General features: G+C 35.4%; 1 protein-coding gene across 1 annotated transcript in view; it reads right to left on the minus strand.

Moving 5' to 3' along the window:
* NBEA (neurobeachin) overlaps nucleotides 1–19387 on the minus strand; it is a 426845-nt gene that overhangs the window by 372892 nt on the left and 34566 nt on the right. Inside the window, exons 6-9 of the mRNA XM_075139786.1 lie at nucleotides 17437–17583; nucleotides 12809–13006; nucleotides 12261–12394; nucleotides 809–917 (exon numbers count right to left, since the gene is read on the minus strand). Coding sequence (XP_074995887.1) covers nucleotides 809–917; nucleotides 12261–12394; nucleotides 12809–13006; nucleotides 17437–17583 — 588 coding nt within the window. The remainder of the gene's footprint in view (nucleotides 1–808; nucleotides 918–12260; nucleotides 12395–12808; nucleotides 13007–17436; nucleotides 17584–19387) is intronic.

The raw sequence follows: 19387 nt of genomic DNA on the forward strand, positions 1-19387 counted from the left end.
CGGACAACACAAAGCTCTGATCATAACTTCTTCTCAAATGATTGTTATACTGACCTCATGCTAATGAAAAATACAGTAGCAGACATTTAGGAATGTCAGAGCCATGCGATTCAACCATAAGAGTATTATTATCTTAGTACAATAGTTTGTTTTCACATTATTAAATCACAGTAACGTGAGGGCTTTGGGCCAGGAGGCAGGTAGTGTTCCTCAGACAGGCATCTGAACTGAACCTCAGTTTTGTGATAACTGCTCATCATGTCTGAAAACAAGCAAGTAAAGGGAATGCCCCTTGCAACTGTTTCTTTCAAAATGAAATTATTTTACAGTTTTTCTTCTTCAAAACACAGAACAACTATTTCAACAATTTCAGAACTGAGCCACAGAGGATTAACTTAATTTTTATTAACATGCACAAAAAAAGAAATTTAAACCTAAATTATGACATGTCTGTGATACGCCTGTTACAAACTGGGAACAAGAGAACTTTCCTGAATGAGAGTTTGGGCGACAGAGTGGAGAAACACAAATGAAAATACATTAAAGTGATTCACAAATAGATCTAAAGTAAAAGCATAAATTAGACAAACAAGATCAACTCCAGAAAATTGATTCTTTGAATATTGGCATATAAGAGGATAAGGAAGATGAAAAGACTCCTGTAGACAACTTATAAGTACTACAAGTCAAAAATATCTCGTAACATCAATATGTTTTATTCCACCAGTCCTTTGAGCTAAGTGATTGAAAATACCACAGTGACAGTAGAAATATGAAGAACAAAGATAAAAAAAATGTCCAAACGTACCTTTTCAAGGAGGTAGCCAATGACTAGAAAGCCTTTTCCACCAAGCATTTGCTCTTGCATGGCTACTGAACTCTTAAGAAGCTCAACCAAGAAAGCCAATAGGGTAGCACTGCATGTAAAGAACAAGCATTTTTTCAGATTGCAAATGTACAAAAATCAATCTGTTTCATTCTCAATATTCACCAGCTATTAAGTGAACAGAAACAGGCTTAAAGTGGTAAACAATTCCTTGAAAGAATACAAATCTTACAAATTTCTCCAATGATTGTTCACATATTACAATGGTAGGAGTGGGAGTTCATATTCAAATAGAAGTGCAAAATCATTTTGTCAGCTCTCCTGATTTGACCAGGACTATCCTAAGTTTTACATATCCAGTCCTGCAACTTGCAGTTCTAGCCAAAGGTTTTGCAGTTGGAAGAGGGAGGAGATGATGAGTGGGATCCAACTGACAGTGCTAGAATGATGCAAGCAGGGGCTGGGTCAACCATTTTACCGTCCAGACTAACTATGCTAAACAGCAAAATTTGCAGCCACTAGGTATATAATCATTCCACATTTTCAGTCCCTGGAGTCACTACTACCACAGAAACGAGGCATAAAATGGCTGAACATGCATGCGGGCAACGATGCCCACCACAAACCATAGTGGAACAACATCTGGGTGAAGAGCTTCCTTCATACTTTCTCCAGACCAAACATGAGAATAATATCTAGGCCTGACAAAATAAAGGCTGAGAATCACTTTCATCCAGTTAGGAAAGCACAGAGAGACTCCAGAGGCCACAAGCAAATCACCCAGCAGCCCAGCCCAGCAGTATCTGTAAGTGAGGTGTTCAGAAAGCACAGGGAGAGGAAAAAAAGTGTTCAGAAAAGGTTACTGTTTAAAAACAGAAGAGATATGAAAAACTTCAGGGGACAGGCTCAGCAAGAAAGTGAAACTATGTTATGAAAACCAACAGCGGAAACATGACAGATCAATGCACCGTGGGAGAAAAATCACAATTGACTCCTGGGTGGTGAGAGGGAAACAAAAATACACTCATCTGTTGCTGAAAAATCCAGAGGAAAGGGAGAAAGAAAAAAAAATTATGACAGAAAGGAAATTCTTAAAATGATTTCTCAAATGTATCAAAAAGGTAGATGACGGAATGCATTGTACTGCATATAAAGTCATTATTCTTTTTCTAAAAATAAAATAGGTATAACAATTCCTAGCTGTACTGACAAATATCTGCAACCATGAAGGTTTTCACACAGGTGGTGGGCACAGGCAAAGGTGAAAAGTGTGGCTCTTGCTGCTATGAAAAATGAATTAAAGGAAATGATCAACCTGCATTTTATAAATTTCAACTTTACTTACAGTATGCAGTCAGCTAAAGGTCCAGTTGCTCTCCAAATACAATCTTTTACTTTGAAATAAATGTTGAGTTAATCCATGCCAGCACCAAAAAATAATCTATGTGCTGAGGAAAACAAGATTTATTCTATTTGGCGAGCAAGGCTGCCATGCGAAAAGTAAACAGTGTAGGCAAAGTACATGCTGTGAACATGAAATAGTGCCTTGTCTTGCTTCATTGTTGAATGGTCACAATAATCAGCCTAAAATCACATACAGAATGCTCCACAGAGTGTCAGCAGTAAAAGAACACAGATAATATCCATTTACAGCACTCCAAAGCCTTTATCAAAACAGCCTGTCAAGCTGTCACATCAATTTCAAACCAGGTTATATGCATCAATTTTTTCTTACCTCGACTGAAAGTTTCTATTGTATTTGTCATCTAAAATAAGATACTCACTATTTTTACTACATGACAATCCATAAGAAGCTCATGTAAAGGCTTGAAGATTTATATTTAGAAACTTTTTTTAATAAAAATTGAATAGGTCAAAGAAAATTCCATACAGGTGGTGCTTACTATCATCCTTTATGAGTAACCTTATGACTTAGGAGGACAACCCATTATGCATAAAGTTAAGAAACAACATACATCTTTGCAAGATTAGGACCTAAATTACAATAATAAATACTATTAATATTATCTTGAAAAATAAAAAAATATTCTTAAAGTGGATTTAAAAGACTGTTGTACCATGAACATGGCACCAGACTTAAGCTTAAAAGGTTCTACTTCCACTTCTGTAAGTGATTTATCAAAAGCCCTTTTCTTTGTACTGCAGTTTATTTGTCCATTCTATGAATTTAGATGTAAAGTCATGGGCTGGAGTTATTCTTATCTCATATTAATACTATCTCTATGCAATTGTTAGAAATTCTGATAGGACTCCAAATACAAGTTATAAGACACACTGACACCCTAACAATAAAGATTTTCTCTCTTTTCTTCTTTTTAAGTATACATAAAACACACCAGTCAACTCAGAAATAATCAGTGGCCAGTTAATATATTTAACCATGCCACAGACACAGAAACATACAAGCTGGTTCTATGCAAGAAAGGCTCAATCAACAAAGTTTATTAATTCAGATGCAGATAAAGCCCAAATATCACTTTTTAGATATTAACCATCTTTGTGCGGGGTATGGCTGAACTGATCAATCCTGCCTACCCGTATTAGCTCTGCAAAGAGCTACCTTAGCTGTCACTGCAAAGTGATGACAATGTTTCCAGTTCTAGGAAAACGTATTAATTCAGCCACTACTTTTGTGAATGAGCTATGCCTTTTCCTAAGTCCAAAATGGCTTTTAACATTTATCGAACCAGACACATAAGGACACCACAAGCCAGCTCTGCAAAGTCAGCTCAGGTCTGCAAGCAGTACCTCTAGCTTCTAATCCTTCTGCATTATCCAAGATTGCCACCATAAATAACAGAGTTGACTGTAGTATATAGTAATTCAAAGCCTGGGATAGCACATGTGAATGCATCGCTACACTTTACACCTTCAAGCACATAAAAAATTCCAAGTACCAGAAAAAGCAGCAGTTAAGAACCACCTGGCAGTCACACAGAGGCACAATGAAGTTTGAGGTGAATACTGTATTGATGAAAATTAGCACCATAATTAAATGTAACGAGCAGTTTGTCCACATCATTATGCAGGAAATGAAGTAATTAAAAGATTTGTAATATTTTAACTGATAGAAGAACTGTAAAATCAAAATGGAACTGTGTTTAAATTCTCACTGCACATACAGTACTGAAGCTATTACTACCTGAAGATGATGATCAGAGACAGGCAGAAAACAGATTACATGCTTAGTCTGATTTTTTTTCCAGAAATCTTGCTTACACTTGTTTCAGGTGAAACTTCTTTTTTGGAGGAAGGAGGAGGGAATGAAACTGCACTAAATAACAGCTGTTGCACAAAACACTGTTTTTACATGTTATGCTCTCTCTCTCACATACTTTATGCTAGAGAACATTCAATCTGCCTGAAAAACCCAACAGTTAACAATTCTCAGATAAGCTTTCCTAACCTCTTCAAAACTTCTCTTTCCCCACATATTCAGACTGACCTCAAGCAAACATTTGTGTGTGTGTGTGTATGTGTGTATATATATATTAAAAACAAAAAAAAAATCCATACTGACATAATGGATCTTTTCTCCTCAATACTGCATTCTAAGAATTTAGTCTTCTAGAGAACTGACTGCCCAATTTAGAGGATTGTATCCAGAACTTTTAACATATTTCTAAGGATAGTCAATTTATGTAGTCATCTTGGCAGCTGAAAATAAATTAAACCTGAAGATTTTAAATATAAAAATTTTTATCAGCAGAACCAGGTTGCCAAAATTATGCTTTTAAAAAGGTTGCTGTTGACACAGGGGAAATAATATTGATTAGACGACTGTCTTCCAAGATGAACAATTTTTCAAACAGAATTTAACAAACTTACCAGTAACTAAAATGCATCGGATTGCTGCAGGGCTCACATTAAACTTGCAAAATTCTGTGCACTGCCATACAAAATTTCTCTCCATTCTTGCCTATTTTCAACTCCCCTAGATACAAAGGCAAATATTAAGGATACTTCAGCCCATTCCTACATCTCCTCTATATCACGCCCTGCCTAGAACAGACCAGTTTTTCTGCAGTGCAGCTAAGATACCGATACACAATAAAAGTATATATGTCAACCAACACTAAATCAGACAGAATTATGATTTCTACTGAAAATATGATTAATTTCAGGACAAAATTTTTCCAGCAGTTTTCCGTTATTAAGAAGCAGAAAAAAAAGGCTGCAGACTAAAACATGAAGATGCTGTATTTCCAATGGTTATGATACTGCTTATTCTATAATTAGCATATTGTAGAGGCAGTAAGTCTCTGGAATACTGTTACGTAAAAAAATGAAGACTAACTACATTGTTACAGCTTTGCCTGATTTTCCCCTCAAACATACATGTCCCTTGTGAAGACTTCAAAAAAAATTTTTTTTTTTGATAAATAAAACAGGATTGGTGTTCACAGCATACACTGTCTGACTGGAAGATGTTCTTAAGGATGTTTTCATGTCTATGCATATTTATTATATCTGTGAAGTCCCTACCTTTATAATTCAGACAGTTATCTTTATGACGTGCACTGTGAAATTACAAATACCACCTAGCTTATTTCACTCATCTAAATATATAGATATAATATGAATAACTGTTATGTTTCAATAGTTCATCATTATGTTTCAACATTATAATGTTTCAGCATCACAATCTTCAGTCAACAGTCATGCAATGTTACTCCTTAAATAAAAAATATACTACAGATATTCACAAAAACAACGGCTTCTGTAGATAACAGTCTTCAAAATTCCAAAATATGACACCTCCTTCTTCACTAAAATTAAGAATAATTACACACATAAATAAATATTTCATTTTCACTGCCCATTTATATCTAAGGGAATTTAAAGAACCTTTTCATATTACACGTAAAAGAAGCTCAGAGTGGAAATCCCAGGGTTACGAAGTCTTTATGCTATGACAATCATTGAACAAGAAAGAGCCGCCTTTGTCAAATTCTAAATTGACTGGTATTTCCCACTAAGCAAACAATTATTACTGTTTTGTGGAGCTAAAATACAGGACAATTTAGATAAACTATTCTTATGAAATGAGTTTCTATGACTTCACTTACAAATGAAGCATCCTATTAGGAACATCAGTCATACATTCAAATAAACTCAGATGACAAAGGCTTTGGAGGAATAAAGAAAACCCCAGAAGTCAGGAATTTGCACCACTAGGATGAAAGTGAAATTTGTCTAGTTTTTTTTTTGCTGTTGGTTTTTTTTTTTTTTAAAATCACTACATAGATCAATTTCTCCAGTCTACTCTTTCTCATGATAATTTTCTCTGAAAAATTTACCTTAATTACTTTAAGTTTCGTCTTGGATCATGTATTACGAAGTTATCTGGATTGTGCTTTACAAAAGGCACCTTTAATTAAAGTAGGCATGTAGCTATAAAGATCTAAGCATGTTGATTAATAACAGATTATTTAACTTGAAGAGGCTACTTAAAAGAGAGTGATGCGGATATTTGTTCTGTCTGACTATCTTTGGGAAGGATCCTTTATAAACTAATTCCATTTGTATTTCCAGCTTCTCCAAAGTAAGACAAATGGATCGTATGATCAACTCCATCACAGGCTGTTAATATGATAACTTTTGAAAACTAATCTTAGAATAAACAGATAAAGTGGTATTAAGGAAAATCATACAGCAACAATTAATGTTTTCTTTTTAAACAAAAGGTACTTGCCCCTTAACTTCAATTCAAAATGCAATACTGGCTGTATTGAGATAAATTATCATTATTATTACTCTTTGTCTGCTGGCTGCCCATTACATCTCATTGTTAGCAAACAGTTTTAAATGAGTTTGGCTGATTCATCAAGTAATTTGTTACTAAATGTTTCATAGTATGGCCTTAGAAATCCTCAGGGAGAAGCATAAGCAATATATTAGCAATATATTTTGATGCACAGAAGATGCGAGGTGATCTCCACTTCCTTACTTCATTCCTTCAGGAAGAAAATCAAAGCACAGAGGGTAAGCATGGGTTTCAGAAACTGTTTTGACTGCACTTATAGTACAGGTTGGGAATACAAAAAGGGATTTTCATCAAGGTATATTCACTGCTAAAGCATGAAATCAAACACTTGTGCATGTTTTAATGCAGTCAGTCGCTCTGCTGCTACATTGCTAATGACTCATATTCATTCATTCATATTTATGCAGTCATGGCCACTAAAGCCTGTGTGCCGCAAAGCCAGAAAGGGTTCCCCTAACCAGGCTGGTCGTAAGATAAACTCAGAGCAGAAGAGACACGGACAGATGGTGGGGATGGAGAGGAAGTTCCCGTGAGCTACAGCTACAGCAGCTCTCTAAAGTGGTTCCTTAGCTTCCAGTTTAACTACCTTTTTTCTTTCTGTAAGCTTGTTGGAGAGAAAGAGGAAACTAGTTCTTTCTTTTCACTTTTCCACTTCTTTTTCTTATAACATATGATGAGGACAATAAAAGAAGACTACTAAACGTGTTTCATCCAAACTGATGCCACTAAACATGAGTCAGATGAATAGGCATTGCGTGGGAAAACTAGAGAGGCAAGTCATTACACACCTCTGCTTACAGGCATAACATTTTGGGACACAGACTCCAGTCATAAATTACCCACCCTTGATAGTTCCTGGATCTTCTGGAGTATGTGGAGGTACCGCAGTTTGAGAGTTTACAAAGGATTTCTACCACATGATACAGTGACTGTATTTTCACTATAAACTATCGTCCAGGCAGTCTGATTTGGCAAGTCACATTCCTACTGTCACAGTCTGGGAAGATTCCAGTACAACTGATTTCATCTGAGCACAGCGAGGTTATACTAGAGACTTGAAATTTCAGGTGCGATATTCAGCCTTCTTCCCTTCGAAATGCATGAGGAGAGGGTTATCAGCACCCGACTCTGCAAACTCTAAATTGTAGAATGGAGGCAGGGGTGCACTGGGACCGTGGCTCTCCATCAGAGGCACAAAGGTAAATGCAACGACCTTGGAAAGGATGACTTTTGTACCCACTCTCAAGTTTAAATACCTGGGCCAGCTGTGGCAAACAAGAAAATTCTTGGAAGACAGAAGAAGAGTTCACTTTAGGTAGGTAGGATACTACTTGGCATTCATCTTATTTGCTACCATGATCTTAAAGATAAATTCAATTAAACTAATAACATTATTAAGAATTACTGGAAACTCACAGATTTTTCATATTAAGCTAACAAAAAAATCAAGACATCAAATTGTATTTCCTATCAAGCTGTGCTATTTCCTATGTGTGGAAACTGATAGGAAAACTGCCTATTTCCTATCAAACTATTCATCTATCAAAAAGTAGATGCAGCAACACTGCTAGTTACAGACAGGAACAGAAAAAGTCATCATCTGAATATAAAAAATACTAAAAAGAATGAGTACAAAATATTAATTGATCAAAACACACAAAACATTTACAGGAAAAGATGAAGAACAGGAGTTGAAATATTACTGTTTCCATTTCACTGACTTACTCACAATGGGTGGGCAACAAACTCTGTAATAGGGCCACCTATATTAAAGGGTGAAAACAATGTCAGTAATAAAACTGACTGAAAGGATGCCTACGTTTACTTTGCTACAAATTTTAGGTGGATGTATATATCACCTTTAAGAAAGTTAAGGTGGACCTAGGTATTGTATTTATTTAGTATGATAAACAGTAAAAGTATTTTTAATTTTTTTTGTGTAGTGTATGCAATCTAGCAAATCCAGTTAGTAACTTCTAGAATAAGTATATAAAAGAATTCTTGGAATAACTTCATCTATTTAAGCAAACAGCTACAGCTCCTTCTACTTTCAAATATTTTCCCAATACGGTGCAGTCCAAGGCAACTATCTCATCTGAATTAACACTTGTTATTTATTCTGTGATGGAATTGGGTCAGTGCCAAAGACTGCACACCCAATACCTTGTCACAATCAGTCTGTATGTCAGTGCTCAGCAAACCCAAATGAATTCAAAACCATACATGAGAGACCACAAGTGAACAAAGCAGGTCCTTCCTATTATATTACGCATATAGTATAATCATAGGTAACAACAACAGTATCATAACAGAAAAAAGCACTCTATATTTCTTTTTATTACATAAGCACCTTATTGACCTAAACTGCTAAATTTTCTATTCTAACCACATACTGAAAAGCAGGATGAATAGTAGCAGTCTTGATATTCTAGTTGAGGGACCACTCTCCTGAATAGCAGGTGCATCACTTAATCTAAGAAAACATACTTAAAATATGAACTCAGTTTCCATTCTTTTAATTTCAGTGTATCAGAGCATAAGAATCTATACAGTGCTTCAAAAGCAGAACTGTAGGTTATTTCAATACTTGGTCTCATGGAAGATGTAGATAAGGCACACAGGGATATACATATTACAGGAATAAAGAACATTTACAAAGAATACCATTAAACAACGAAGTTGCTATATCCATATTGCCCTGTTTTATAATTTAAAATTTTATTTACAATAAATCTATTAATTTAGAAAAGATTAAAATTGTAAGTGGATCAAGACGATTAAAAAGCAAGGTGTTCCCTCATAGTCTTGTTAACAAACCCCTTCTAATGTTCAAAAAATAATTAAACAAATAATTGAGAACCTTGAACTTATTAAACAGATTTTGATATGTGCAGGAGAGATGGAGGTGAGAAGGATTCAGAAAAGTAGTCTGGAAACCTAGGACACTTACACTGGGGTATCAAGCTATTTATACTTCCCACCTCCCAGGAACACATTAAGACAAAAGGCAGCACAGCTATTCAAGGGACAACCTCTGACTCCCCCCTGTTGGCCACCAGAAAGAAATAATTCTACAGCCATAGTAGGCCTTTACAAACATAACGGTCTGCTGTCATCAAGCATCATCTGGACCTTTTTTTTTTCTGACAAAGCGGCATAAAGATTATCTGCTTATAAAAATACAGAGAGTGTAATGGCTGAACGCCAACTACTTTTCAGAAAGAAGCGGTGCAGCCCTCTGTTGCCATCGTAGATATGTTTTCATAAGTAAGAAGGGTATAAACAAGTATCAGATACAGTTCAACAACCGCATTTTGGAAAGGAACAAAAAAAGAGAGGATAGTCTAAAAAACAAGGGGAAAGAAGGAAAGGACTCAGTAAGTATACTTCTTCCCTTATTCCACTCCACACATGAATCTTAAACATAGCCCTGTTTTTCATGTTTAGCCCCCTTTCCTCATTATCTCCTTTCTTTGTCCCTAGAAATCTTTTATTCCTTTATTTGCCTACTTCCTTGTTCACTTAAACTATTATTTTTCTCAATATCTACACCCTATTAAATTAAATATAAGAATAATGCACATACACCAAAACCATGGTAATTCAACATTTAAGCTACATCTCACTAAGCAGCCATTTGCTTAAAAATCTTTTGAATGTGTTCTTGAGTTAGGATCACATCTTTTTGTATTATGCATTTGTACTATCATATAGCATAATGAATTACAGATCTCTTTTTAGAATATAATCTAATTATAGAAGAAATGCATTGATTTATTCAAGAACAACTTTTTTTTTTCTACTTACAGTTCAACTAATTCCAGAAATGTTCTGTACATTTTAAATTGAACTTTATGAATGTTCTCACTCACTGGAAAGACCACACAGTTGGGAGAATTAGTCTTTATCTCGACTTATAAAACTTACATTATATTAACTCTCCATTTTTAAACAGACTTAGTTACTGCTTTTTTACTTTTATTACATTACTTTTAATACATTTATTACAGACTCAGCTCATTAATGAATTTAATATATATTTTATTCATATATATGGGCACAAACACACATAATCTTCCTTAAAGTATTTTTGCTGACTGCTGTGCCAGTAAATAAAAATATACAGGGATTTTTTTTCCAAATTTATTTCAAACCGAGCGTTGTTTTTTCTATTCCCCTTACTTTACAATACTTCAATGCAAAGTTCATACTGGAAAGCAGACTACAAAAGAGTAAATATCCCATGTGACCCAATACACAACCAGCTTTTCTGTCTTTAACATTGAATGAAATAATTTGCATCACTATACTGCTTGGAAGTAGAATTTGTTATTTTTATGACTGTGGTATTACTTCTAACATTGTACTAAAATATTCTCATGAAACACATTAACTTTTCACACTACAGAAACACATAAAAACCAGCAGCCACCTTGGCTACATACATTTGAGTTACCAAAGGGAAAAACGGATGACTGACAAAACTTCATCAAATCACCAAATTGATGAGTTTTTTAAAGTAGATTGAGACAAGTGCTCTCTCATGAGAAATTATACCAATGTATCATTTTCAGTTAAATTTTTCAAAATTGTCAGCAATTTTCGTATTAGTTAATTATTTTTCAGTTAACTAATTTATTACTGAACTACCTAATGCAATAGGAAATATCCAGAATAATTAATAGCAGAATATTCTAAGCAGGAAAATAAGCCAAGTATTCTGAATTACGCACCTATTTTGAAAATTTATTCAAATACAAGAGTCAGCTTATGTTGCCCCTAAACACTGTTTTCTAGCAGGTTTTGGTTACATACCATCCTACAGGGAAACACCGTACCAGTTCTTCAGCATTACCTTTTCAGTTTTGTTACCTCCAAAGTTTTAGGCCACATACTTTGCTCTGACAAGTTTAGACATCTTGTGTTACCACTAGAATAGGAGCCTGCCCTGACAAGCAGGTGGCAAGAGATCTTTGCAAAAATAACTACAACTGAGCTAGCTTTGAACAAGTCAGCGTAGGTACTGACAGCCTCCTAAGCAGCCCTTTTGCAGGCTACACACGGCAGCATTCATCTAACTTCTGCGCAGGCTTTTCAACCTACGGGTTACTGCCACCCTATCAGAACTGAGACTTCACGTGCCCCTGTTTAAAACTTTCTTGGTGTGTCCCCAGTCACTGTTGCAATTGTAACATGGCCACAAAATAACTGATAATAGCTCTATGACTTTCTGACCATGAATTAATATGGAAGGAGATATCTCTCGTTAATTTTGAATGTTATTAAATATGAATTCAAATGACACAGACTTTGGGAAAGTAAACAGCGTTGCACTGTCAAGTAAAAGTTTCTTTTAGAAGTTGCAAGAGCTGTCACAAAACTACCCTTAAAAACTCTAGAGTGATTTGAATTCATTATTTAATCCAATCAATTTTATGCCAGTTCTATCTGGAATCTCATCAGATTAATACAATTTATACATCTCTACAGTAAACTACTTTTAAAACAGTAATATTATTTTCAAAGAAACAAGGCTAAAATGTAAGTCACAGCATTTACAAAAGAAAACAAATCAAACATTCTCACAACAAAAACGGAAACATTCTTAGCTTAATTTAGTTTTTATCTTGCTTGAAAGAAGCTTACCAAACTGTTGTTTCCACCTGACTGTCGTGCAGCTGTCGATTGTCTAACTGGGCAAAGAGAGGAAAAAGAACTTGAATCCCTCCAATGGAATGAATTGCGCTATGAATGGAGTGGGTTACGATAGCTTTCACATCCTAAATGAATAAAATAAATAAATAAAAGGAAAAACCTCAGTTAATCTCAATTTTAAAGGACAGTTACAAACATAACTTGGGAACACTTTAACACTGAATTGAGTGCAAACTAAATCAGACTTGTTTTAACTTAGTTTCATTACTTATGTTTCAATTATAATCACTATACTTAAAGGCAAACATTAAACAGAAGAACTTCAGTATCGTGGCAAACTGTGCCTTATGGTATGAAGTATATATTTCTTAATGAAGAAATAATTTTTTCTCTAGAAGAACAGTTCAAGTGACAGGTATAGTAAGAGCTGAAATAATACAAAATAACAATCTCTTTGTACACTAGCACACAAATCCTTTTATTATCCAAATGATCTTGAGCTAACAGTAATCACAGAACATCAGTTTAGTAGCACAAACCTGAAGCATAAGAGCATGTGGGGAGTGTACAAAAATGGAAGGATTTTCCTTTGGTGAGGATTCAAGGCATAGCTGAGCATCAGTAGCCTTTGCATTATAAGTAAAAGCAATGCTACTTGCAAGTTTCCCATCATATAGCACTTGTTTATGGTGCTCAGCCAGATGAATGTCACTCTCAGATTTAAATTTGAATGTGCTCTGAAAAAAAAGAAAACACAAGTTTCATAAAGTAAATATTTTAGACAAAATCCTTGGCACAAAATGTGCAGAAGATACATTGGACTTGAAAGGGAATACAGAAACTGCTAAACTTTGTTTTAATTTTCCAGTAGTTTAATGCTACAGAACAATGAGACAATTTTTTTATTTACTCTACTCCACATCAAAACGTTAACATAATATTTGGTATTTTATGTAGTATTAGTTCTCTCTCCTTTCAGCATCAGTGTTAACAAGTTTCAGAAGTAACTCTCTGGAAGAAATGTGTCACATTAAACAGCTATAAATATGTTAAAATAAAAAATTGAGCATACAATGCATTAAAAATAAAGAACAAATTAAATGCCTTGTATTTTAGTTTATATAAACTCACTGAAATTAGAATATCAAATCCTATACCATTTTGATTAAAGGAATAGTTATTTTTAAACAGCATTAAAACCTATGCTTCATTAACTGTCAGGAGTATACATAAACAAGCTACTTACACTAAAAAAAAAAAATCCAAATAGAATTATAAATGCCATATTTCAAATTAATGATTCTCAAACTCAAAGCTTTTGCAAAGGAAGACTGAAAATTTCTATTATTCTTAAACATACCATGATTCATATCTGATCTAAAAACTAGGTTTTCTGGCAACACTGACAAATCAATCAAGCACAAGAAGATAGATTTCTGCCTTTCTGCAAAGCATTGTCAGATTTACTTGGCACATAGCTACTTTTGCATGTAACAATCATTTGACAGTGGCAAAAAGACAACTAATAGTAACACACAGTGCTGTACTGACACAAGTAATGCAAATTTGTTAGAAATGACCACCATTTAATTAATGCAATATATATATAATCTGTTATATTTCTAAAATCTTTACTCCGTTTAAAATAATTTATTGCTGAGGTTAATTATGAATAATTTCGCTTGTTTTCACTGCATATAGCAATCACAATTCTCTTTACCCCTTTGGTCCTACCAAATCTTTCCCTCCCTCCCCCACACAGTAAGAAATCCTACATCATGAAACTATTGAAAGTACTATCAGTAGGGTTTTGGTTATCCGCGTTAGAAGAATTAAAATAGGCAACTTATAGGCTATCAGCTGCTCTTTCCGAACAAATTACAGGTTCCTACTGACTACGTAAACCCATAAAACCCATCCAGCTTTTGCAAAGCTCTCAAGGCTGCTGGAAACCCTGACAAAACTCTCTTGCCTATAGCCAAATGATCGGAAAGCGCATCTGCTCAAGTGACTGACACATGGCAATATAAGGTCTTGTGACAAGCATCCATTTGTATGTCGTAAGATTGATGTAGACTGAGTAGACTAGGCACCTGACTGCAGCTGCTGGAGAACCTTTGGAAGTAGATCTGTCAGTCAGCCCTGTCCCATGCTTGGTGATGTCAAGCAGAAGGGAGGCAGCAATGCCATGCTGAAAATGTATGAGATGCAGGTACCATAACAGAGAATGCAAGTAGGAAGGGCAAAACTAAGTGAACGGGAAGTCAGTGGTTTAATTTGGCATTTGGCAAAGAAGGATAATGTTATCTTTAGCTGCATGAGGAGAAGTGGTGCCAGCAGGTGGAGGGAGTGATCCTTCCCCTCTACTCAGCACTGGTGAGGCCACACCTGGAGTTCTGGGCTCCCCAGTACCAGAGCGCCATGCACTGACTGGAGAAAGTCCAATGAAGGGCCACTAAAATCACGAAGTGACTGGAGCGTCTCTCCTACAAGGAAAGGCTGAGAGAGCTGGGACTGTTCAGCCTACAGAAAAGAAGCCTCAGGGGGGATGTCATCAATGTGTATAAATATCCGAAGGGAAGGTGCAAAGAAGATGGCGTCAGGCTCTTCTCAGTGACGCCCAGTGACAGGATCAGAGGCAATGGGTACAAACTGAAACACAGGAGGTTCCCTCTGAACATCGGGAAGCACTTTTTCACTGTGAGGGTGCCCAGCAAGGTGGTAGAGTCTCCATATTCAGAGGTATTCAAAGACACGGTCCTGGGCAACCGGTTCTAGGTGGCCAGGAAGATAATGTGGGAGGAAGAGATGCATCTGATAGCAGCGTTTGGTGCTGTTTATAAAGGGATATTTCAACAAAGCCCTGTCCTAATAGCCCTGTCAAGTCTGCACCACTCCTCTTAACCCTCCCATACGCATTTCAAAACAAGTTATCAGATTGTTGCGTATGTTGCTGCATCTGAGTTTGCCCTTGATCAATGTTGCAGTATCAATCTTTTTGTCATGTACGAAGGTTGGAGTAAAAATGCATTCATGCACGCACATACAAACACACACAAAATACTCTTGAAAATTCAAATTTGCTTAAGCCAATTACATAGAACAAGATAGTATTTTATGTATGATTGCTGAGCCTACAGTAGCAAAATGGGGTGAATGTGTCCTGGTTTCAGCTGGGATATAGCAAGTTAGGTAAGAGCAAGAACGTGATCTCTAACGTCCAGCAATTCGAGCTACGTGTCAATTTAGACTCCCTTGGACTATGAAATACGATACTGAAATGTTCTGAACTGATGGACCTTTGCATCTGCACAGAATCTGAAAGAATTTACAGAAATAAACTTAACTGAGACATGAAAGAGGCAAGCTTTGAGTGAAAGCCACAACCAGTGCCCTGAGAACTCTAAATTACAGGACATGGCTCCTTTTTTTGGTTGTGGATGGATCTTGGATTGGAAGAAACTGAGAAAAAAGGGTTCTGTTTTGTCTTATTTTTTTGGAAATAAGGAAGTTAAAGAAAGAAATTGTGTTATTTCTAGGGTCCTGCTCTAGGAACCTGCTCTTTTTAACTGCTATTAGTAAAATATACTTTCAGCTTCTTAGACCAGGAAGGAAACTACTTTAGAGAGGAAGGAGTCATTAACTGTGCTGGGAACATGACCTAAACCTAAAAACACGATATACCAAAGAAGAATATCCCAAAGTATTAAATATCATCTAACTGACACTTTACAAAAATTAGTAAGAAGCTACAGGTGTGAAGAAATGTAGTTTAAGGGAAGCCTATGAATCAAGCAAGGTAATTTGACAACACTGTAATAAGGTTAGTGCAGTAACTACTGGAAACGTCATTTAGCGTGAAAGCGTGTATGCCTTATGGACCCCTTCAACACTCACAAAATATTACATAATAATTTTCACTTCTTGAAACAAACACAAGCATTATTCCTATTTGATATCACTTCAGTATGCTGCTGCAAATCCAGGAACTTAATAAATTCATAAAGATTTACTACATTTATGATTAAGTAGTATAAGGTTACATTACTTTCTTTTGTATGACCAAAAAAACATTTGCAGACATATTTGTTCAAACAAAATACAGTATTAAGTTTGGAATAAAGTACTCCTTGTTTGCAGAGGTGATACACTTCTCTTGACTGACTGAACACTTTTAGTTTCAAGGCAGGTTTTAACCATCAACCGTATGCAATAGACTTCCTCTTCTCCAACTAACCTTGACATAGATTTGGCTATTCACACTACATACTTACTGTAAAAGATATTTTTAACTGTCATTGTCATTCAAGTGTTAGCTGTCATCAAATGATTTAGAGCAATCATTTTCAGCACACCAAATTAATATTATTAGAATCTAAATGTTGATTTTTTACTTGTTATTTTTTAAAGTTTTTATTTTCAGAGTGTATGATGATATACTAAAAAACTGAAAGTCTATTTCAGATGATACTGCAAATTTCACAAATCAGAAAAAGAAGATTTGGTAGAAATTCAATAGTGTTTAGCTGGGGTTCAATTAATTTTCAAGCCTTCTCCACTAGGCAGTTTCTACAGACTTCTGCAAAGTATCTGCATTGTTTTTCTTGATGAAATAATACTATATACAGCCATTCCAAGACATAAGTGATTGTTCAGACTAGTTATCCAAGTTTATGCATGCACCATTAATTTGTCCAAACTGTCCCCTAAATGTCACTGGCAAAGCATGAGTAAAAAGCTCAACTTTTACTTCAGCAGAACTGTTTGAAACCATGCATTTGAACAGAATTGGTTTAATACACCTTGTTGAATGATAATCTGCCTTAACTCAGGTTTTAAACACAAACAGTAGAGGAAAAAAGTTATTCCCCTGGTATTCAGTACACCAAATACAAAATTGCTCTAATCTGATTATGACCCAAAGTCATAAATTTCAAATACAAACATGTTTCAGCTATGCTTTAAAGAAATAATTTGCATCTTTCAAAAAGCTGGTGGAAATTAAGGTTAGTTAGGATACTTGAAGAAATATTCTTCTGCTGCTGAAAACAAATCACATAGCTCTACATGATCCTAAGAGGAATATCTACATGTATACATATCTTCCAACTATATCTATCAATTATTTTCTTGTTCCAGTTTTACATTTTCTAAGATCCATTATTACCTTATATCCAGGTCCTAACTGATGTATTGCAAAAATCTGTGCTGGGTTGAGTGCTTCAGTGAATACATATACTGCTCCAAGCTGGCCACAGAACACTCTATTAGCATCGGCAGTCTCCGAAGAGCCAAGAAAACATTTATCATAGCTCTGTATCAGAAAGAGGCAACGTTAATGAAGTTTAGTCATACAAACTATACAATGAAATAATATCCACGTACAGCTATGGAAGCCAAAAAATAAAGGGAGACTGTAATTAAGAAAATAAATCAATCATTTATTACTTCAGTACCTGATTCCCTTTAGTGAACAACTTCATTTTGAATATTGTAGCATTAATTGTTTTACAGGTCAGTATTACAATGCTGTTATGACTGGCTGCTAGGATTTGGTTTTTATTAATTATTCAACATACAACAGAGAAAATTAGAACAGTACATTCAAGTACCAAATAACCTTCCCTATTGCCTTCTAGGAAATATGAAAGCCTTTAAGTTCCTTGTAATTATAATCAGAACTCCCACTGCTAATACAGGAGAACAGGTGCTGAAATGCACTCTTCTTTCACTGTTGTGCTAACAGAGCTAAACATCTCTAGCAGAAAAAAACAAATATGATTTTTTCTAGTTTGCAACTGGTGCACAGATTTCCTCTATGACCACAGTCTATAATGATTTGGTTTGACCTTAAGCTTCTCTTCTGTCTTCTTCCACAGTCACAAGAGTTGTTATTTTCCATTCCTCTTTCCGAAATTTATCCCTCTGCACAAAGACCTTCTGCAGTTCTCTATCTGTCCATTTCCTATTATTTCAGATTTGAAGTAGTTTTTTGTGGCTCTTTTTTTTCCCATTTAAATTTATTTTGCAAGAATTAGGTTAAGTTCTTCTGGTGCTTCCAAGAAAAAAGGCTTTCAGACGAAACAAAGTTTAGAACTTAACTGTCTAGAATAAAGATCTGGGGAACTGGAAAACAAGATGCAGTACAAGAGGACAACAGGCAGCACAAGGATCTCTTGCAAGGCTATTCTCTCAGCTTCCTTGAGTCACATGTACTTTATTTAATGGAAACAAGGATCAGGCCTCACTTTTTGAGCTGAATCACCAAACCAACAGAATCTGCATTAGGAAGCCAGCTTTTTCATCTTGCTTGGCTGCTGAGTTTTATGCTAAGAAAAACTTTTGTCAGTCTGGAGAATGGACTCAAATATGGTGAACTGCTACAGCAACTGGTCTAGGTGGATAAGCTATTAACATGGAAAAGGGGACTCTGTCTAAAGACTTAGGAGGAAGTCAAAGATCTGGAGCTCAGCTTTGCAGTGAGGTGAGATAAGAAGTATCCAGGATTTTATCTCTGATTTATCCTCCTTTTGACCAAATACCTAATTTTTTTCCCTTGGAATTTCTAAATTTTTTTATAAGTTTTTTGGACAAAACTAAAAAACTTCTGAAAAAAACTACATAAAAATTGATTCACAAAGTCATATCCAGGATGCACATTGGAAAAGACGGGCTATGAGACCACTTTGACTACTAGTATATCTAATGTGAAACTTTCTAACAATTTTCAGTTAGTTCATTAAAGTCTTGCTTAGCCTTGAAGGCTTTACTGACACCTGCGCCATTACTGTTGGAAAGTGTTAAGTCAATTCATGTTGAGCAATTGCCATTTTTAATGGTTATTTCAGGAATTTTGTCTGAGCTACTGATGCCACCCTTTTTCCTAGTTTATACTTACAAATTCCGAGACATACATTCCTGCCTATTACAAGGGTATTTTCCTGGACTCTTCTAGTTATCATTAATTGTACAACAGCCATTGTAGCTCTCAATGGATTCTGAGTTTTATCTGTAATTACATTCCAGGTCTGTTAACTTGTAGTAATTTCTAGTTCTGTCTTTTTTCATTCTTACCAGATTACACTTCCCCATTTTCTCATGCTTCATTCTGGATTAGG

This window comes from Calonectris borealis, chromosome 1 (assembly GCF_964195595.1).
Source record: "Calonectris borealis chromosome 1, bCalBor7.hap1.2, whole genome shotgun sequence".
In the NCBI taxonomy this organism is placed as follows: Eukaryota; Metazoa; Chordata; class Aves; order Procellariiformes; family Procellariidae; genus Calonectris; species Calonectris borealis.